This window comes from Balaenoptera acutorostrata, chromosome 21 (assembly GCF_949987535.1).
Source record: "Balaenoptera acutorostrata chromosome 21, mBalAcu1.1, whole genome shotgun sequence".
In the NCBI taxonomy this organism is placed as follows: Eukaryota; Metazoa; Chordata; class Mammalia; order Artiodactyla; family Balaenopteridae; genus Balaenoptera; species Balaenoptera acutorostrata.
Genome location: NC_080084.1, coordinates 3,549,532 through 3,573,106, shown reverse-complemented (window position 1 = coordinate 3,573,106; position 23,575 = coordinate 3,549,532). Strand labels below are relative to the sequence as shown.

Sequence of the window (23,575 nt, the reverse complement as noted above, 5' to 3'; positions counted from 1 at the left end):
TACTTGGGCGGAACACAGCAAGAATAGTAGTCCACAAATCTAAACTATGACACAAGTTAACTTATCTATGAAACAGAACAGAATCACAGACATAGAGAACAGACTTGTGGTTGCCAAGGGGGAGGGGGTTGGGGGAGGGATGGAGTGGGAGACTGGGGTTAGCAGATGTAAGCTTCTATACAGAGAATGGATAAACAACAAGGTCCTACCGTATAGCACAGCGAACTATATTCAATATCGCCTAATGAACCATAATGGAAAATAATATTTTTTAAAAAGAATGTATATATATGTATAACTGGATCACTTTGCTGTACAGCAGTAATTAACGCAACACTGTAAATCAACTATACTTCAATTAAAAAAAAAAAAAAAGAATAGTAGTCCACAGCCTTCTTCCATTCAATACGACTTTTCCTAGTCATGAACTTGACTCAATATGCAGGCATCTAACCATAACTCTGTTTCGCTAAGTAGTTTACAATTTCAGCAATGTTTTCTAAGTACCCCTTAATAAACGTTCTCAGGCTAGGATCAAACAGCATAAAGGTGATTTTCTCCAAAATATTAACAGGTTATATAGTTCTGCACAGATACATAGATGACAAGGGATAATCTTACTGGGAGTGTTCTTCATGAGCCAGAAACCATCTTTAGCGTCTTACTATGTCCTGACTCCTGTTAAGAAAACGACACAAACCAGCCACAAAACATACGAAGCCATTTCCTCGACTTTTGCAGTAACACATCTATTCGGCTGTAACTTATGCACCAGTCATAGCTTAAGCTAAAGGAAAAGCTTATTAATTTTAATCCGTAACATAATTCCAGGAATACCCTGTCATCCTGCAGTCAACTGCTTCCACAGAAACCAAAAAATTAAATTTTATTTCTACTGCTTAAATTATTTAAGTACCATAATATTCTTATTGAACTCCCCCAAATTAAGATGGGGTCCAAAACAAACACTGTATTTTGACTCAATTTCTTAATATGACATTTTTATTAGCAAATGTTACTATTTTTTAAAATAGATATGTTAATTCTTAGGTCTATTTTCCTTCTTCTTTTGGCCACGCTGTGCAGCATGTGGGATCTTAGTTCCCTGACCAAGGATCAAACCCATGCCCCCTGCAATGGAAGCTCGGAGTCTTAACCACCGGACCGCCAGGGAAGTCCCTCTTAGGTCTATTTTCTAATGATCTTTTCATTACCTAAAACAATCATTTTGGTCCCCTGCCACTAAATGGATATTGAAGAGTTGGCTATGACATTTATATTTCGCATCCTTGATGACAACAAAAATAAAGCAAATTATGCTTTAGCCTCTGCTGTGTTAGAAAGAGCAACAGAGGCGCAGAGGCACAGGCTCTAAACCAAGGGCAGGCAATCAGGTCCCATAAATAAAAAGAGGCATTCCGCCACTGTCCACAGCTTGACCTTCATTTTATCTCTTTTGGTCTCATCTACTTTCTTTTTCCCTCTTTCTTGAACTCTGAAAATAAAACCTAATGGCACTTAGAGGCACAACTTACTACTTCTGATGTTGCTCTTTCAATCAATATGCAGTTGTGGCAGAATAAAAAATATATTTGCCCTCTGTCCCTGGATCCTGGTGCTGAGCTCCTAAAACCCTGAGAATTTCCTGAGTGATGGGGTGTCTTTTATAATTCATCATGGGCCCTTTCCAGCCACACCGGAGCTTATGCTAACAGGGTGATTCACTGTGGGACCCGTAGACAGCTTCAGGACGAGGGCTGGTCCCAGAGGAACTTTCAGCCCCACCCCCTGACCTCCAGGAAGGGACTGGCGGCGGAGTTCAAACACATGGCTAATGACTTTACTCATGCCTCTTTAGTGAAACCCCCCAATAAAACCCTAAACAACAGGGTTCAGGAACTTCGGGGCGGGTGAGCACATCACTGTGCTGGGAAGGCAGTGGGCTTGTGGGGTCACAGAGCTCTGCGCTGCCTCTACCCCTCACGTCCCTGTGCATCTCCTTCATTTGGCTGTTCCTGAGTTGCATCCTGTACAATAAAAATGTAATCATAAGTATAGAGCTTCCCTGAGTTTTGTATCATTCTCGCAAATATCAAACCTGAGGGGGTTCATGGGAACTCCTGCATTTGCAGTTGGCTGCGCAGAAGTGTGGGTGCCCCAAGGACCCCACCTGGCATCTGCAGTGGGGGCAGTCTTGTGGGACTGGGGCCTTAACTGCCGAGTCTGCCCCGAGTGTCAGAATCAAAGGACTGTGACCTTAACTTGTGGGGTCTGAGCCACCTCAGGAAGCTGGTGTCAGAACATCGAGTTGGTATCAGGGAAACTGTTGATGGAAAATGACAGAGTGGTGAACTCTTCTTGGAGATAAAGGATAAAAGAAGATAAAAGTTGCTTTCTTTTCATTTCAAAGTTCGTAATTCCATATTCATTCATTTAGCTAACATTTACAGCACATCTACTCTAGAGCAGGACAAGGGGCTCTGGAAGGTAAGGGCGGCGGCGATACTGCACCGGTGCTCAGGGTGGGCTAGCTCTCAGTGGGCACCGGCAGCCGGCAAGGAAGAGCAGCACGTGGGTGTCTGCCTGATAAACACCCGAGGCAGACGGACGGGCCCCGCACAATGCCCCCAGCGGGAGACGTGTGAGGATGAGCAGGGTGGGAAAGAACGCCAGCAAATGAGGTCAGAGTTCAAGAGGGAGGAGATATGGGAACATATGTATGTGTATAACTGATTCACTTTGTTATAAAGCAGAAACTAACACACCACTGTAAAGCAATTATACTCCAATAAAGATGTTAAAAAAAAAAAAAAAAAAAGAAATGAAGTCAGAGTGGTACCAAGGGCTCAGGTCACTTGGGCTCTGATACATCACTGTGAGTCCTTTGGCTTTTACCCTGAGTGAAAGGGGGCACCAGTGCAGGGCTCTAAGCAGAAAACCTCACTCTGGCTGCTGGATTCACATGAGACTCTGGGGCAGGCAACTACAGAAACACCGACACTAGTCAGGAAGTTACCAACATGATATGGGCAAGAGATGACGGCAGCCAGACCAATATGGTAGCAGTAAAGGTAATAATTTTTACCATAAAACTTTTTTCTCCTAAAAATTCCACTATACATCTGTAATAAGTAAGGCACTTTCCTGTGCCTTACTAACCATGGTTCTGATACTACACCTAATATAATAAAGAAACACTCCCAGAATACCACCTAATAATCTATATTCAAATTTCCTCCATTACATCCTTGAAATGTCTTTGTTCAAACAAGATCCAAGCTTCATGCATTGCATTTGTTTTTGATTTTGAAACTGTGGTAAGAACACTTAACATGAGCTCTGCCCTCTCAAGAGACACTCAAGATCAGAGTACAGTGCTATTAACCACAAGCATAGTGCTGCACAGCAGGCCGTAAGGGCTTATGCATCTCATGCAACTGAAACTTTATACCTGTTGAACAGCAACTCCCCGTTTCCCCCAAATCCCAGCCCCTGGCAGCCACCACTTCTCTCTGCTTCCATGAGTCTGACCACTTCAGACACCTCCCAGAAGTGGAGTGGCGCAGTCTGCCCCCTGGGACTGGCTTTCTCGCGTAGCATGACGTCCTCCGGGGCATCCACGCTCTGCACACGGCAGGTCTTCCAGAAGAACCACGTGATGCGTTTGGTCAGTGTCTTTCTCTCTGGACTCCTGGATCTAGAATAGTCCAACCCATTCCTTTCTTCTCTTGACATTCACTTGCTGAAGAGACCAGGTCAACTGTCCTGTGAAATATCCCACTTTCTGGATTTTCCTGATCCTTTCCTTGTGACTCATTTTAACCTATTCCTCTGTCCTCTGTATTTCTCTGTAATCTGGAAGTTAGATCTAAAGGCTGGATCTAGCTATATTTTAAAAGTGTAGCCTTCAGTATTTCCTGATGGGTTGGATGCAGGATGTGGAGAAAAAGAAAGAGAGGTTTCAAGGTCTGAGCAGCTCAAGGCCAGAAACGCCAACAACTGAAATGAGAAGACTTTGAGTGGGTCTGAGCAGAAGACAGGGTTTAGTTCTAGATACGATGACTCTGAGATGTCTTTTAGACCCAACTGGAGATGCTAAGTAGACAATCAGACAAGTCTGGATGTCAGAGGAGAGGTTCACGCTGGAGATAAAAATCTGAGCATCATTAGGATATGGATGCCATTTAAGGCTATGAGACTAGGCGAAATCATCGAGGGGGTGAATGCAAACAAAAGAGAAGAGGGGCCGGGCCTGAGTCCTTAAGCTCTGCGTCCTTAGGAGGGAGCACAGGAGAGGGAAACCAGCACAGGAAATGCAGATCATCCAGTGAGACAGGAGAGAAACCTGGAAGGTCACGGTATCCTGGAGGCCAAATCTTAATAAGTGTCACAAGGAAGCAACAAGCAGATGAGCATCTGTCCTTTGAATGCTGCTGCCAGTCCCGACGAGGACTGAGGACGGGCATCAGCATCAGCAACAAGTGCAGTTCTAACATGATGGTGGGGAAACCCTGACGGAAGTGGATTTAAGGGGGCGGCGGGGAGAACTCTGAGACAGACGCTGCACAGGCAGGAGAACCGGAGCAGTGACTGACAGGAGTGGGATCCTGAGAAGTCTGTTTAAAGATAAATAAGCCTGCTTCCCTGCTAGCGGATATGACCCTGCCGAGCAGGGGAAGCCGTGGGTGTAGCAAAGAGGGGAGAACTGGTAAAGCAAAGATCTTGAGTAGGTGAGAGGCAAAGGGACCCAACAGACAATGTGCAGCCGCTGACGTGACGACAGGACTGCCCCCGGCACAGCTCGAAGGCGGTAACGGGCAGCGAGGCGGCCACACTGATGCCGGCGGGGGCAAACGTAGTCGGGGAGTCAACAGAGATTCTCCTGTATGTGTTTCAACTTTCTCAGAAGTAGGCGGTCCCTTACCTTGGAAGGTAATCAGAGGAGAGAGTGGGGAAGTGGTGCTGAAGGTCTCCAGAAAGGACAGTGGGAGACGGTCACCCGGAAGAGGGGTAGTGAGAGGGCTGGGGAAGTACCAGATGACCAGGGGTTCACACTGGGAAATGTAAAATGAGACGCACCAGCAAGTCTGTGTCTTTTCCAGCTCGGTTCAGCCGCATAGGTGAGACGCAGAAATGGTGGGATATTCGATTTAACCAAGTTGTGGTTTAGCCAAAAAAGTACAAAGAAATAAAAAAGGGGCAGAGGAGCTAAAAACGTACACAGGGAATGATTATGACTGACCACGGAATTTCGGCTGAATAAGAGGAAAGAAAGAGGTGAAGGTGAAGGACAGTGTTGAGACCCCACCGGCCCTCGAGAACTGAAGGATGGCTGGAGATGTGCGGCCAGAGAGAGTGAGATGGAAAGACAGGAGGCAGTGGTCAGACGGCGGGAGAGAGCAAACCGAGACCACGGAGGGTCGCAGATTACTGGTGATGATAAGCCATGGGGTATGACCTCGAGAATGAGTGGCTGAAACTGGGTAGAGGATGAGACCAAAGGAGATGAGTCAAGGAGTTGACAGGCAAGGGTCTAAAGGACCATATCCAAGTCCCCAGGAATTTCTGCAAGGGTGGTGCTGGAAAGAGCAGCAGGATGCCTGGATCCAAAGCTGCTGAGAAACGAGAGGGATGATGTCGTCAGACTCAAAACTGAGGCGTCTTAGGGAAGATGTGAGGGGAATGGTCTGGAAGCAGCACTGAGGAGGCACCATGCTGAGCCAAGTGGTACATGAAGAAGAAACAGCCTTACTTAGAAGCCTGCAGAGGCAGTGCTGTTACGGGAGAAGAGGATTCTTTCAGGCCCGAAGTTGATCAGGGCAAAGCAGCGATTGTTCTCTGGCAGGTGTACCATAGGTTCACCAAGAATCACAGGTTTTATAGCATAAACAGTCAATTCAAGTTCTTGTTGTCTCACACAGAACATGCTGTGCTCTCCAAAGTGGGTGCTGCTTTGTAAAAATCTTTACAAAGGCTAATGTTAATTTTCTTCAAACCAAGAAGTAGAAAATAAGAAAGAAAATTCTATAAATTTGAGTTTTGATAATATTAAGAGTCATAGCTCCCTAAAAACTTAAGGCCCCCCTCAAGAAAAGGTTTTCATTTTGTATTTGTTGATATATAGATGTAAAAGGATAAACTACATCTTAAGTGTTTTCAGTGCCTGATCTATTATTAAAAATTACTTCAATGAACAAGAATCTAATCATCCATGGATGCTGTCTGTCCAGTCATTAGACAGTTCAACATAATCAAAATCCTGAAAATATGGGAAAGGAATCTTTGCAATAAATAGTGCAAAAAAAAAGAGACCCTTATATCATACACAAAAAGTAATAACTCAGAATGTCACAGACCTAAATATAAGCATTAAAACTATAATACTTCTGGAGGAAAACACAGGAGAAAATCTTACAGACCCTGGGTTTGGTAAAGGTTTCTTAATTAAAAAAAAAAAAACCATGGGAACTAAAAAAAATATATTAAATAATAAGTATTTAATAATTAAAACTTTAAAAATATTTGCTCTGCAAAGACACTATTAAGAAAATAAAAAGGGAAGCCACAGGCTGGGAGAAAATATTTTAAAACATACATCTGAGAAAGAACTTGTATTTAGAATATATAAAGAACTCTAAATTTAATAAGATGAAAACAATTCAATTAAAAAATAGGCAAAAACCACAAAACACAAGGAAGGACACTACATAATGATCAAGGGATCAATCCAAGAAGAAAATATAACAATTGTAAACATTTATACACCTAACAGAGAAGCACCTCAATACATAAGGCAAATGCTAACAGCCATAAAAGGGGAAATCGACAGTAACACAGTAATAGTGGGGGACTTTAACACCCCACTTACACCAACGGACAGATCATCCAGACAGAAAATTAATAAGGAAACACAAGCCTTAAACGACACATTAGATCACAGACTTAATTAATATCTATAGTACATTCCATCCGAAAGCAGCAGAATACACTTTCTTCTCAAGTGCACACAGAACATTCTCCAGGATAGATCACATCTTGGGTCACAAACCAAGCCTCGGTAAATTTAAGAAAACTGAAATCGTATCAAGCATCTTTTTCGACCACAACGTTATTAGATTAGAAATCAATTACAGGAAAAAAAACTGTAAAAAACACAAACACATGGAGGCTAAACAATATGCTACTAAATAACCAAGAGATCACTGAAGAAATCAAAGAGAAATAAAAAACTACCTAGAAACAAATGACAACGAAAACACTATGACCCAAAACCTATGGGATGCAGCAAAAGCAGTTCTAAGAGGGAAGTTTATAGTAATTCAATCTCACCTCAAGAAACAAGAAAAATCTCAAATAAACAATCCAACCTTACACCTAAAGGAACCAGAGAAAGAAGAACAAAGAAAACCCAAAGTCAGTAGAAGGAAAGAAACCATAAAGATCAGAGCAGAAATAAATGAAAGAGAAACGAAAAAAACACTAGCAAAGATCAATAAAACTAAAAGCTGGTTCTCTGAGAAGATAAACGAAATTGATAAACCTTTAGCCAGACTCATCAAGAAAAAAAAGGAGAGGACTCAAATCAATAAAATTAGAAATGAAAAAGGAGAAGTTATAACAGACACCGCAGAAATACAAAGGATCATGAGACTACTACAAGCAACTATATGCCAATAAAATGGACAACCTGGAAGAAATGGACAAATTCTTAGAAAAGTACAACCTTCCAAGACTGAACCAGGAAGAATTAGAAAATATGAACAGACCAACCACAAGTAATGAAATTGAAACTGTGATTAAAAATCTTCCAACAAGCAAAAGTCCAGGACCAGACAGCTTCACAGGTGAATTCTATCAAATATTTAGAGAAGAGCTAACACAGATCCTTCTCAAACTCTTCCAAAAAATTACAAAGGGAGGAACACTCCCAAACTCATTCTATGAGGCCACCATCACCCTGATACCAAAACCAGAAAAAGATATCACAAAAAAAGAAAATTACAGGCCAATATCACTGATGAACATAGACGCAAAAATCCTCAACAAAATACTAGCAAAGAGAATCCAACAACACATTAAAAAGATGATACACCATGATCAAGTGGGATTTACCCCAGGGATGCAAGGATTCTTCAATATACGCAAATCAATCAATGTGATACACCATATTAACAAGTTGAATAATAAAAACCATATGATCATGCAGAAAAAGCTTTCGACAAAATTCAACACCCATTTATGATAAAAACTCTCCAGAAAGTGGACGTTGATGGAACCTACCTCAACATAATAAAGGCCATATATTACAAACCCATAGCAAACATTCTCAATGGTGAAAAACTGAAAGCATTTCCTTTAAAACAGGGAACAAGACAAGGGTGCCCATGCTTGCCACTATTATTTAACATAGCTTTGGAAGTCCTAGCCACGGCAATCAGAGAAGAAAAAGAAATAAAAGGAATCCAAATTGGCAAAGAAGTAAAACTGTCACTGTTTGTGGATCACATGATACTATACATAGAAAATTCTAAAGATGCCACCAGAAAACTACTAGAGCTAATCAATGAATTTAGTAAAGTTGCAGGATACAAAATTAATACACGGAAATCTCTTGTATTCCTATACACTAACAATGAAAAATGAGAAAAAGAAATTAAGGAAACAATCCCATTTACCACTGCAACAAAAAGAATAAAATACCTAGGAATAAACCTATCTAACGAGGCAAAAGACCTGTACGCAGAAAACTATAAGATACTGATGAAAGAAATCAAAGACGACACAAACGGATGGAGAGATATACCATGCTCTTGGATTGGAAGAATCAATATTGTGAAAATGACTATAGTACCCAAAGCAATCTACAGATTCAATGCAATCCCTATCAAATTACCAATGGCATTTTTCACAGAACTAGAACAAAAAATTTTACAATTCGTATGGAAACACAAAAGACCTCGAATAGCAAAAGCAATCTTGAGAAACAAAAATGGAGCTGGAAGAATCAGGCTCCCTGACTTCAGACTATACTACAAAGCTAGGGTAATCAAGATAGTATGGTACTGGCACAAAAACAGAAATATAGATCAATGGAACAGGATAGAAAGCCCAGAGATAAACCCATGCACATATGGTCACCTTATTTTTGATAAAGGAGGCAAGAATATACAATGGAGAAAAGACAGCCTCTTCAATAAGTGGTGATGGGAAAACTGGACTACGTGTAAAAGAATGAAATTAGAATACTCCCTAACACCATACACAAAAATAAACTCAAAATGGATTAAAGACCTAAATGTAAGGCCAGACACTATAAAACTCTTAGAGGAAAACATAAGCAGAACACTCTTTGACATATATCACAGCGAGATCTTTTTTGACCCACCTCCTAGAGTAATGAGAATAAAAACAGAAATAAACAAATGGGACCTAATTAAACTTAAAATGTTTTGCACAGCAAAGGAAACCAAAAACAAGACGAAAAGACAACACTCAGAATGGGAGAAAATATTTGCACCTGAAGCAACTGACAAAGGATTAATCTCCAAAATATACAAACAGCTCATGCAGCTAAATAGCAAAAAAACAAACAACCCAATCAAAAAATGGGCAGAAGGCCTAAATAGACATTTCTCCAAAGAAGACATACAGATGGCCAACAAACACATGAGAAGTTGCTCAACATCACTAATTATTAGAGAAATGCAAAATCAGAACTACAATGAGGTATCACCTCACACCTCAGAATGGCCATCATCAAAAAATCTACAAACGATAAACGCTGGAGAGGGTGTGGAGAAAAGGGAACCCTCATGCGTTGTTGCTGGGAATGTAAATTGATATAGCCACTATGGAGAACAGTATGGAGATTCCTTAAAAAAACTAAGAATAGAACTACCATGTGACCCAGTAATCCCACTCCTGGGCATATACCCAAAGAAAACCGTAATTCAGAAAGACACATGCACCTCAATGTTCACTGCAGCACTGTTTACAACAGCCAGGACATGGAAACAACCTAAATGTCCATAAACAGAGGAATGGATAAAGAAGATGTGATACATATATATAATAGAATATTACTCAGCCATAAAAAGGAACAAAATTGGGTCATTTGTAGAGACACGGATGGACCTAGAGACTGTCATACAGAGTGAAGTAAGTCAGAAAGAGAAAAACAAATATCGTATATCAACACATATATGTGGAATCTGAAAAAACTGGTATAGAGGATCTTATTTACAAAGCAGAAATAGAGACACAGACGTATGTTTGGATACCAAGGGGGAAAGGGGGGGCGGTGGGATGAATTGGGAGATTGGGATTGACATATATACACTATTGATACTATGTATAAAACAGATAACTAATGAGAACCTACTGTATAGCACAGGGAACTCTATTCAGTGCTCTGTGGTGACCTAAATGAGAAGGAAATCCAAAAAAGAGGGGATATATGTATACATATAGCTGATTTACTTTGCTGTACAGTATAAACTAACAAAATATTGTAAAGCAACTATACTCTAATAAAAATAAATAAATAAATAAATAAATAGGCAAAAGACTACAGCAAACAGGAGAGGCTGTGGAGAAAGGGAACTCTCCTACACTGTTGGTATAAGCTGGTGCAGCCACCATGGAGAACAGTATTCTAAAAATATCAATAGAACTACCGTATGATCCAGCAATCCTACTCCTGGGCATGTATCTATAGAAAACTCTTAATTGGAAAAGATACATGCACCCCAATGCTCACAGCAGCACTATTCACAATAGCCAAGACATGGAAGCAACCTAAATGTCCATCAACAGATGAATGGATAAAGATGATGTGGTACATACAAACAATGGGATATTATTCAGCCGTAAGAATGAAATAATGTCATTTGCAGTAACATGGATGGACCTAGAGATTGTAATACTAAGTGAATTAAGTCAGACAGAGAAAGACAAATACCATATGATGTCACTTATAAGTGGAATCTAAAATATGATACAAATGAACTTATTTACAAAAAAGAAACAGACTCATAGACGTAGAAAACAAATTTATGGTTACCAAAGGGGAAAGGAGGTGAGGGAGGGATAAATTAGGAGATTGATATTAGCAGAGACAAACTACTATGTATATAAACAACAAGGTCCTACTGTATAGCACAAGGAATGATATTCAATATCCTGTGATAAACCATAATGGAAAAGAATATGAAAAAGAATATATATGTACAACTGAATCACTTTGCTGTATAGCAGAAATTAACACATTGTAAATCAAGTATACTTCAATAAAAAATAAGTAAACATAAAATTTTTTAAAATTCCTATATTGATGAGTGAAGGAATACACTGTTTACAGTGTATAATGATGCCTTTAGCTAACTGAAATAATACCAACAGCTAAAATTTCTTGTAAGCTCACTACGTTCCAGGTACTCTAAAAACATAGGTAGTTTCCCCAATTTACAGATAAGAGAACTGAGGTACAGGAAGGTTATGGGCCCAAGGTCAAGTATCTATTAAGGGACAGCCAAGATTCAAAGGCAGGTGTGGCCACAAACTCCTAACCCCACCTGCGCCTCATTGCCTTGCCCCAGTGCCCGCGGGTGGGGAAGTGTGCGGACGTGAGCGTGTGGCCACCAGCGTGTGGACACGGTCTGGCCAGCCACCCCTCAGAGGGCCCCATAGTCCCAGGGATGTCCCAGATCCCAGAGTCACGGTGGGGCACTGGGCTTGCACACCCAGAAATTAAAAACAAAAAAAGATTACATCAAACAATTTGCCAAAGAAGATATATATATGTATGCATATATATATATATATATATATATATATATATATATAGTAAATGTATATAAATACAAGAAATACAAGAAAAGATTTCCGACATCACTAGTCATTATAGAAATACAAATAGGGGCTTCCCTGGTGGCGCAGTGGTTGAGAATCTGCCTGCTAATGCAGGGGACACGGGTTCGAGCCCTGGTCTGGGAAGATCCCACATGCCACGGAGCAGCTGGGCCCGTGAGCCACAATTGCTGAGCCTGCGCGTCTGGAGCCTGTGCCCCGCAACAGGAGGGGCCGCGATGGAGAAAGGCCCGCGCACCGCGATGAAGAGCGGTCCCCGCACCGCGATGAAGAGTGGCCCCCGCTTGCCGCAACTGGAGAAAGCCCTCGCACGAACCGAAGACCCAATACAGACAAAAATAAATAAATTAATAAAAAAAAAAAAAAAAAAAAAAAAAAGAAATACAAATAAAACCCACAGTGAGCACCACTAGACGGCGACTAGAATGGCTATAATTAAAAAGAGCAACCCCAGCCAGTGCTGGTGAGACCACGGTGCAACTGGAACACTGACACGCTGCTTGTAAAAACATAAATGGTACGTCCGCTTTGGAAGCAGTTTGGCAGTTTCTTCAATATTACACTTACACCTGCCACATGTTGCATTCATTTCACCCCTGGGTGGACCTTCATCCCAGAGAAATGGCAGCGTATGTCCATACAAAGATGTGGACACTGCTGTTCACAGCAGCTCTGCTTGTAACAGCCCAGAACTACAATAACCCAGGAGCTCCTCAGCAGCCGAACGGATGGATGGATTGGGGTATATCCATACAATGGAATATGCATGGACTATATTAAGACAGGCAACAGCATGAATAAATCTCAAAATTTTATGTTGCATGAAAGAAGCCACACCCTCTCCCTCAAAAAATAAAACATACTGTAAGCCCATTTACATAAAATTTGTGTAAAATGCAAATTAGTCTACGGCGACAGAAAGCAAATCCATGGTTGCCCTGGGGATGGGAAAGGGGTGGCTGGAAGGAAGGACTGAGGAAACTTTTTGAAGTGATTGGTATGTTCATTATCTTGATAGTTTCCTGGGCATCTCCACAGGTAAAAAAAATTTATCAAATTCTACATCTAAAAATGTGCAATTTACTGTATGTCAGTTTCATTTCAATAAAGCTGTTAAAAAAAGGAGGGGGTAAGTGCTCAAAAGACATGAGCTGTTGAGCCACGAAAAGACACGGAGGAACCTTAAATGCGCATCACTAAGTGAAAGAAGCCATCGGAAAGGGCTACACGCTGTGTGATTCCAGCTACCCAACAACCTGGAAAAAGCACAACTGTGGAGACAGTAAAAGATCAGTGACTGAAGGGGAGGGGGATGACTAGGGGGAGCACAGGGGGTCTTCAGGGCAGAAACTATTCTGTACGATGCTGTAAGGAAGGACACATTTGCCCAAACCCATAGAATGTACAGCTTGGAGTGACGGCTACCGTACACTGTGGACTTCTGGTAATGCTGATGCATCAACGTAGGTTCATCAACTGTAACAAATGGACCATCTGGTGGGGGGATGCTGACAGTGGGGGAAGTTCTGTGTGGGGCAGGGAGCAAGTGGGAACTCACCATACTTTTCCCTCAGTTTTTAAAAACTTTTTTTATTGTAGTAAAATACACATAAAATTTACCATCTAAGCCACTGTTAAGTGTACAGCGGCACTAAGTACATTAAGTACATTCACTTACTTAATGGCTGTGCAACCATCATCACTACCCACCTCCAGAACTTTTTTTCATCTCGTACTGAAACTTTTTTCCATTCAATTTCGCTGTGAAACTAAAACTGCTCTAAGAAAACAAAGTCTACTAATTAAAAACAAACAAACACACAAAAACCAGGGGGACATGAACCTACATGGATGAACGAAAGACAAAAGTCAGCAATAAGATGTTGGAAGCAGGAAAGCAGATGAGCAGAAAATGACTTAAAAGACGAGAGAGAGAAACAAATTATACTAACAATAAGCCTACTGAGATCTATTCACATTTGATAAAATTTCTACTAAAACTATAAAAACATACAAGTTTCTCACTTAGCTCAGACAAAATGAAGAGATCTGCCATTTCTCTCAGCATCCACACTCCACTGGCTTTCCCCGTGCCTCTCTGGTCCCTCTGCTGGTAGATGTTCTAACCAACAACTAAATGTCAGAGTTCTTCAAGGCTCAGGCTACACAGTTTTCTTCTTACCCTATACTCTTCCCTGAGTGATTTAATCCACACTCATGGCTTCAATTAAGAAACACCCAAATTGATATCTCTGGTTTGGACTCTTCTGAATGCTAGCCCTGCGGAGACAACTGCTAACTTAGAAATTTTCACAATTTCTCTGTAGCGCTTGTTATACTAGCAGTTTTGTTTCCTTGGTCATTTAACATCCGTTTTTCCCCAGGTTATAAACTCTCTGAACACAGTTACCCTGTGGACTGTGGCTCATCCTTGCATCACCAGTGCTGGATGCAGAGCGGCCGTTCAATAAACATCAAAGTGACAAAGGAGGAAGCTTCTGTGAAGCTGTTATTATACAATTATTTAAATAGACAATATAAAACAACATGAATGAATCACACAGACATTATGGTGAGTGAAAGAAGTCAAACACAAAACAGTATACACTGTATGATTCCACTTATAAAAATGATGGTGTAGAAATCAGAACCATGGCTATCTTTGAGGCAAGGGGTATTGATTAGGGAGGGGCATGAGGGGGACCATTTGGGGGCTCAAAATGTTATATATTTCAGTCTGGGTGGTGGTTATATGGATGTGTGTATACACGTGTGCATATACATACAATATATACATACTACACACAAATTAATCACTTCTTTTAGTATGCTTTTCGGTCTACATTATACCACAACAAAAGGAAAAAAGGAATGCATTTTGGGAAAAAAATGTAAAAAACTAAATATTGATGAGAAATATGCCCACAAGACTTTGGCAAATGAGAATAACCACTCTGCAGAACATAATGCACGTTATGATCTTGATTTGGTAAAATAATATACTCATACAGTCTTTCTTCTGGTTTCTACAACAGAAATCCTACCCAAACTAACAAGCAAAAAATTCATTTAATGACACATACCTGGAAAGCTCACGTAGCTAGGCCCACTTGCCCACAAATAATTTTTATTAAGAACTGCACTGAAACTCTCTAGACCAGGGGTCCCCAACCCCCAGGCCGTGGACCGCTACCGGTCTGCAGCCTGTTAGGAACCGGAATGCACAGCAGGAGGTGAGCGGCGGGCGAGTGAGCGAAGCTGCATCTGCCGCTCCCCATCGCTCCCCATCGCTCGCATCACCGCCTGAACCATCGCCCCATCGCTCGCATTATTGCCTGAACCATCCCCACCCCATCGCTCGCATCACCGCCTGAATCACCACTACCCCACCGTCCATGGAAAAACTGTCTTTCACGAAACTGGTCCCTGGTGCCAAAAAGGCTGGGGAGCGCTGCTCTGGAAAAGCTAAACGTTACAGGGCACCACTCAAAAGTGTCCACGAAAATCACAAGACCGCTCTTCTAAGTGCTAGAACCAGGGCTGGTCAGTTTCAAGCGAGCCTTCTTGAGCTCTGCCAGAAAGTCTGCATGCTTGTATGTCTGGAGAGATGTAAGGTGCACAAGAAAGGTACAGCAAGCTACAGTTTTCAAGCATGAACCGCCAGTGTGAAAGGCAGGTAGATTCTCTGAAATGCAGGCATTTGAGAAGCTTCCAGACAGGCAGCTCTACACAGCTCACTGCAAGGGGAGCAACGGCAAGAATCCTTTAGCGATGATACTGATTCTCAACAGAGCTGCAGGAAATCTCAGCAAGTCCCATGTAAATTCTTTAGTGTCTCAGGCTGACAAGGGCTCGGGGCTTCAAAAGACAAAAGTATCTCCCAAATCACATCAAACTTACTGACATCTTAAATTCACAGGTAACCCTTTATTTGAAAAATTCCTAGGTCAAAAGTTGAAGACAGCCATACAATATCAATTTTACAATTATTATGTTTTCACCCTGCCTCTAGGCGGAGCTTACACTGTGTGTGTGTGTGTGTGTGTCTGTCTGTCTGTCTGCAGACGGGTGTGGGGGGAAGCAACAGGTAACAAATAAGCAAGCAAAATACATGGTATACGATACAGTGTTACCTACTTCTGAGAAGCATACGGAAGGTTAAAAGGGAAACGGAGCACAGGGCATGGCTATCGCTTATTTTCTAGGGGTCGGCAGGGAGGGCCTCACTGGTAAGACAACGTCTGAGCAGAGCCCTATAGAGAGAGAAAGCCTCTCAGATCCTTCTATGATGGCAAAATCCGGACGCTAACAGGAAAATGTCTGCCAAGCTTACACTGAAAACCACAGGAAGAAAGAATTCTGCTGAAACCGTTGGAGTACTGCAACAATTGCAGCCATAACTACCCTTGCAGCCGGTCCACCTGTACCTAAACAAGCGCAGGCTGCCAGAAGCACCTGTGCTGCTCAGTTCTCGGTCTCTGCGCAACACGTGTTTCATGAGAGCACTTTATTTTTTTGTCCATGTTTTCAATCTAATAAATATCCAGGTATAATAACATACAAAAAGATAAAGCAATTTATTCTTACATCTTTTGGAGAACCTGGGCCATCACAACCCCATTCGTTAAATCTTCCACGGTCTGGCATGGTGCATCCACATTAAATGTCTGGATCTGGAAAAAGGAAATAAAAAAAAGGGAAAAAAAGATTCCATGGTTAACCACATAGAAGAATTCTTAGACTTCTTCTACCTCATCTTGGGAGTTGAATAAGTCTTAAAAAGCAGAACACTGTGAAACGTTTTCCCTTACGGGAAGTTTCTTGCAGCTTGCTATTGCAATTTTTTCCTTTTGGTAAAAGAGAAATGGTGGTGGACACTGGGTGGCTTCCCCGCATTCATCCTCCTCACAGATAATCATCTAAGAAAGTCACAGTACCGTCATCCCCTCTGCCAGTGACTGGATCGTGGGTGCACAGGCAAAGACAATTTGGACCAAACAGATGCAAACAGAGGCTTACTTGGGCTTCCGGGAAAGAAAAGCCAACCTCCCCTTGGTGTGAATAAACATGCTGGTTGCTTCAATTGCCACAAGCAGTCATCTTGTTGACCGTTAGGATGCGGCCAATGCAGTGGATGGCAGAGAAGAGGAACAGAAAGAAAGGGGTCCTTGAGGCCAAAATTGAGCCACTAAACTAAAAATCTTGAAGCCTCCTATCATGTGAGATACATTTCTTCTTTGTGCCTGGCCAAGCTGAGATTTCTTTTACTCAGAACCAGAATATCTTTATACAGATGTAGAAATCACACAGTCAGGTTAGATATTCAGTTCATTTTGATTTTAAATGTATTATGAATCAGAACTAACATAACATGGCTGAGAATTAGTAGAAATTATTTCTGAGCAAGATAATAATACAGCTGAGCCAGCAATGATTCTACTCAGTAGCGCAACCAGGACTCAGAAGGCAATAAATCACTGAGAATAGATAGACGCAAGCCATGCTCTGCAGTTTATAGGTTGTAAAATGGAGGAGTATGGGAATCAGAGGAAGAGATAAAACAGGGAAGAGAGTAGAATGGGGAAAGACAGGGTTAAAGAAGGAAGCATCGTTGTGCAAAACCTCTCAAGTCACATTAGGACTTCATCCTCAGAGCAAGGAGAGAAAGCAAAGGATTCTGAGCAGGAGGGTGAGGCCATGAGGTCTGCCTCGTATAAGGATCACAGCAGCTGCAGTATGAAGAAAGGCTTGCAGGGAATAGGCAGGGAGACCTATGTTCATAGGTTTGTATGTTAACACATGAGGTCAAACTAGGTAATGACAATGGAAACCCTGCAAATAATGGTCAGGGGACCATCTGCCTTCAATACATTTTTACTTATAGGATTATATTCCTAGAAGTAAATTTGCTGGATCAAAGTGTATGAACGTTTTAAGGTTTTTGATAAATACTGCCAAACTGCCCTGAACAAGTGCTGTAGCAATTTACTAACAGTTGGTGAGTGTCCACTTCTCTGTGCCGTGTCATCTATCAAACCTTTAAAAAAAGAACTATTAACAAGTGCAGTCAGCAGCTTCTTCATATTTTTGACAGTCTTGTGGGTAGAGATGGTTATGGCGGCGGGAACTAAGGAAATGGCCTTAAAGATCGCAAGGCAGGTGGTTTCTACTTAGGTGTCTATTTGGGAGAGGTGATGAAAAGAGGGCCCTTGCAGGCTACCCCCTGACACTAACCTTATACATGCAGAGGTTCAATAAATCGTTAGTAAATGAATAAATGGACCAAATAAACATCATCTGTAGGAAATGATACTGAATTTCACTCCACACTCTCTCCAGTCCCCTCGTCAATGGTACTGTGGTAATAACAATGCTGTTTGAAAAGAAATAAGCACCCACTTTGGTTTTACAGTTGCTGAATTCATCTCTTTCTTGTAGGCTTAGAATGAAAAAGAGCAGACGTGAGGGCCACACCTCACTCATCTCTTGATCACCAACCTGGCCCAGAACAGCCCTCACTGAACACGCTCTGCAAGTAAACTAACTCCATCCCCAGCTTTGCTCCTAATCTGCTGGCTGTGTGACCTTGGATATGCCACTTTACCTCATTTCATGTCAGTTTTTCAATCTAGAAATTGGGAAAAGTACCTTATGTAGGGGTGTGTTGCTTAAAGAATGAAAGAGAAAACAAATGGACATTACGTATTTGTAAAAGTCTTAAGCAGTAGTTCTCAGACCTGGGTGTACACCCGAATCATCTGGGAAGTTGGAGAAGGCTGGGAGTCTATTTTTAACAAGTTCATCAAATAATGCTATGTGGCAGGGCACTGATTTGGCATTTGGAACCCTCTGATCCAAAGGGTTCTGATCCAAACCCTCTACCAAATGTAAAGGATGAAAGATTAGAAAACTGCCTCTGGCCAAGCATAAGGAAAAACTCAATAAAGCAGGTAATTCAATAATGCAAGTAATTTACTTGTAAGACTATATCTGTTTCTCTCTTGGGACTTAAAACTATTTTTGTTTTGATTTTTTAAATGTGGCTTCCAAACAATTATTTTCTCTGAATTGGCCCTTGAGGTAAATAGTCGTTCATGAAGGCTAGAGGATGTCCACTTCTGCTTTGAGATAAAAGTAAAGCAGATCCCAGAGAAACTCTCTCTATGGAGTTTCCTTTTGAGGCGATAAAAATGTTCTTGGAATTAGACAGTGGTGATGGTTGCACAACCTGCGATCATACTACAAAGCACATTGTGCACTTTTATAAGAACTTTATGGTATGTGTATTTTATTTTATTTTATTTTATTTTTTTACAGAGCAAACACTCTTTAATTTATTTATTTTTTTAAAATTTTTGGCTGTGTTGGGTCTTCGTTTCTGTGCGAGGGCTTTCTCTAGTTGCGGCAAGCAGGGGCCACTCTTCATCGTGGTGCGCGGGCCTCTCACCGTCGCGGCCTCTCCTGTTGCGGAGCACAGGCTCCAGACGCACAGGCTCAGCAGTTGTGGCTCACGGGCCCAGCCGCTCCGCGGCATGTGGGATCCTTCCAGACCAGGGCTCGAACCCGCGTCCCCTGCATTGGCAGGCAGACTCTCAACCGCTGCGCCACCAGGGAAGCCCCTGTGTATTTTAATTTTTAAAAAAATCTATCACCTACCAGTTCTCATAAATTCTGAGTTAAAATCTATAGGGTGTTTCAGGACAGCAGCAAAAAAATTTTTTTTTTAATGTACTTATTTTATTTATTTATTTTTGGCTGCGTTTGGGTCTTCATTGCTGCACGCAGGGGCTACTCTGTTGCGGTGTGTGGTCTTCTCATTGCGGTGGCTTCTCTTGTTGCGGAGCACGGGCTCTAGGCACGCGGGCTTCAGTAGTTGTAGCATGCTGGCTCCAGAGTGCAGGCTCAGTAGTTGTGGCTCGTGGGCTCTACAGCACAGGCTCAGTAGTTGTGGCTCGCAGGCTCTAGAGCACAGGCTCAGGAGTTGTGGTGCATGGGCTTACCTGCTCCACAGCATGTGGTATCTTCCCGGACCAGGGCTCAAACCCGTGTCCCCTGCATTGGCAGGCAGATTCTCAACCACTGCGCCACCAGGGAAGCCCAATAAGTAGAATAAAATTTAAAGGTAATTGCACCTAACCACATTAGGGCGTGACACGCTGCTGGAAGAGTCATAACCTCTCTTTTAATTCCAAGGAGCTCTATTAACACCATCCAACTTCCACCTCACCTTCCCCCACAAAAGCATGAGAAGGGTAAAGCATGAGATCACCTGGAATTACTATCTCTAGAGTAGTGATTCTCAACCAGGGGCAATTTTGCTCCCTATGAGACATTTTTAGTTGTAACAACTAAGTGGGTGCTATTGGCATCTAGTAGGTAGAGACCAGGATGACAGAGCAGTGCCCAGAACAAAAATGATCCAGCCCAGAATGTCAGTAATGCTAAGGTTAACAAACCTTGCTCTGGAGCAGTGGTTCTCAAAGTGTGGGCCTCAGGCCACTAATAGCGCCACCTGGAAACCTGTTAGAAATGAAGACTATCAGGCCCTAGCTCAGCCCTACTGAATTACAGACTCTGGAACCGGGAACTAGCAATCAGCATTTTAACAAGCCCTCCAATTATGCTGATCAATACTAGTGCATAGGAAACATTTCTTAGTGTTAAATTGAATGCAATCAAAACATAGGTGAAGGGCTTCCCTGGTGGCGCAGTGGTTGAGAATCTGCCTGCTAATGCAAGGGACACGGGTTCGAGCCCTGATTTGGGAAGGTCCCACATGCCGCGGAGCAACTGGGCCCGTGAGCCACAACTACTAAGCCTGCACGTCTGGAGCCTGTGCTCTGCAACAAGAGAGGCCGCGATAGTGAGAGGCCCACGCACCGTGATGAAGAGTGGCCCCTGCTTGCCGCAACTAGAGAAAGCCCTCACAGAAACGAAGACCCAACACAGCCAAAAATAAATAAATTAATTAATTTAAAAAAAACAAACAAAAAAAACATAGGTGAAGTTTCTTGTCCAAAGCTACCCACAGTTAGTAGGAAGCAAAGTCAGGATTTGAACCCAGGTGGTCAAATTTCAGAACCTATACTCTTAACTAACATGTCATATTGGCCCTCAGTTAAAAAAAAAAAAAAAAAAGAAAATTAAAGCTTTAAAAAATATACATGCTTTTGTACATCTGATTCCTTTATTCCTCCATTAGAGGACCTAAGAGTTAGGAAGGACAGAGAGAATGGAATGGGGGAGATACCACCACAAAAATTATACCCTCCCTAATTGTAAACACCAACATGCCATTTTACAGGCTGCTAAATATGAAAATTACAAGGATATGTTAATGTTGCTGGGTTTCCCAGAAGAAATGTACTGAACCTGTGTGGTGATGATTCTTGTTCCACTTAGCTTCTTGCCATTAGTTGGCGGCATTCCAGATTCTTTCTGGTTTTTCAGTCTTTAAAACCTAGGAAAGAGCAATCTTTCCATGTACCATTCAAGAAATTAGGCTTGACAGGTGTAATAGGTAGGGCAGATTTTTTCTAACAGGTAAGAGTGCATTTTGACTCAGAGGGTGGGGAGAGAGTTTAAGAGTGGAAACTTTCCAGCACATCCTGCTGAACTTTCTTGCTGCATAAACTTTGATTCGGAATTTAAGCTTAAACCATTTTCCCTTGGTAGGATGATACTTTGTCTCTTAACAAGCATTCCTCTTTCAACAAAAATGTGGAACGTTTGGTTCTTGGGCTAGTAACCTTTCTGATACAATAGCAATTTATCCAGCATTTGGGGCACTGAGATGTTCCACAGAAATGAACTCTGCATAGGTGGCCAATAGGCATCCCTCTAAGTGCCTGAGTTGTTATTTTAACCATTTCTGGTGGAAGAACTTCTAATATGTACTATATACCTCTGATCTCAAACTAAATGCTGTATAGTGAAAATAAACTTTTATTTGATATTCAGGATCATAATTATGATCTTTGGTAATTGAATGTGGAGGCTTTTGATGTATACAAGGCTGTCAGCTCAAAGACTGCCCAGGCTGAACCTTCTCACCTCTCGGGTCTTCTCTGTCACTGACAGCTGCCTGCATTTTGCTGAATGTGGCAGCTACCTTCTCACCTGCTGTGTGCAAAGAAACTGCACAATCAAGTTAGCTAGAACTTTTTGCAAAACAGAGCAAATTATTCTAAACAGGGGTCCTTTCTTCGGAATGTATAGGATACATTTTCCCCTCTTAACTTTTGGTTTTGGAATTGTGTTCGGCATTCATCTGGCCTTCAGCTATGAGGGAAGCTACTAGAGTGAATGCACATTTTCAGCTACCGCAGACACTTTCCACATGAACATTTATTCTGCTTTTTATAATAACAACTAAAAGAGAACAAACCCAGCGTTTAACCTCAACTTTATTTTGAAACATTTCAATGTACAACGTTTTAAAATGTTTCCAAATTTTAGAATTGTATATCTTTGTTTGGACTCTGCCCTCCAGTTTTGTCATTGATAATCTCTTCCCCAGAAATTTTCCTTGATGAGCCTTCCAGTGAAATTTCAAAAAGCTTTTTTTTCTACAAAACCAGATTACTTTATCTCTCTCTATAGCTGATAACCTGGATTATCGCTATTTTCTTAACACTTTACCAGATTTTAAATAGATGTGGCCATGGTGTGCTTCTGTTAGTACCCCTTCAAACTTCTCTCTGTGATTCTTCCTCTGTATTTTTATTAGCATTTCTCACCCAAATAACTGCACTGACCACCACCTTCTGGCAGATGCCCTTCAAACACACCTCTTTGTTTCCGTGACTCGTCTTTCTAGACTTTAAACAACGTAACCCTACTTCAGATTCAGTAAGTTTCCTCATCTTTGCCCTCTTGCCTTTTTTTTCTAGCACTGAAGGAGGTACAGACTCAAAAATGCACATCTTCAGATCCTCAATCTTCTGTTTACAACCTCTGCCAAATCCATTCCTTCCACAGTATCAAAGAATGTGGTAATTCTTTCCTTTATCTCTCCCCTGCCTAGTCAAACTTTGGCCACATTATGCAGCTTATCTGTTTTTTCTCTTCTCTAAAATGCAGCAGGGGAACCTATTTCCCCACTTAAGTCAGAACCCATTATAGTTGTAAGCTGTAATGTTAACTACATATTATTGCAAACGATTTGAAATGCCAAGAATGCCCTAATACAAAAGTTACTGAATAGATCAAGCTCTATCTACCCTTGTACATATTCTGTTTCAGAAAACATAATTTGATTTGATTTGACATAAGCCAAATTATGAAAATCTCAGACTATTTTCATTACGTTTGTTACAACCAGCCTAGGACACTGGCCCTCTAAGCATTCCACCCAAATGTCCCCACATAGGGCAGTGATGTCTGTACTCCAGGGATCTAAGCTTATCGCACAAGGCACCGCTAAACTGAATCTGTTTGGCATCTGTGTCTTACCTTGCACATTAATACAAATGCTGTAGTCACCTCTCTAAATAGATTAGTGCTGCATTCTAAAAGTGGTATTTAACGTTTTAGCAATGAGTAAAACGAAAGCTCCCCAAAGAAGCACCAGATTTATCCCGTAGATACACACACAGGCACAACCCAGGAACTGACACCGCACTTATGAAAACACACAAGCTTGGGTTTTACGTCCAACTGTACAAGAGGCTGCTAAAGGCACGATTGTTGGCATTAGAACGGAACA

General features: G+C 41.7%; 1 protein-coding gene across 1 annotated transcript in view; it reads right to left on the bottom strand.

Annotated features, from left to right (window-relative positions):
- HOOK3 (hook microtubule tethering protein 3) overlaps positions 1-23,575 on the bottom strand; it is a 93,526-nt gene that overhangs the window by 69,072 nt on the left and 879 nt on the right. The window contains exon 2 of the mRNA XM_057537327.1: positions 16,456-16,541. Coding sequence (XP_057393310.1) covers positions 16,456-16,541 — 86 coding nt within the window. The remainder of the gene's footprint in view (positions 1-16,455; positions 16,542-23,575) is intronic.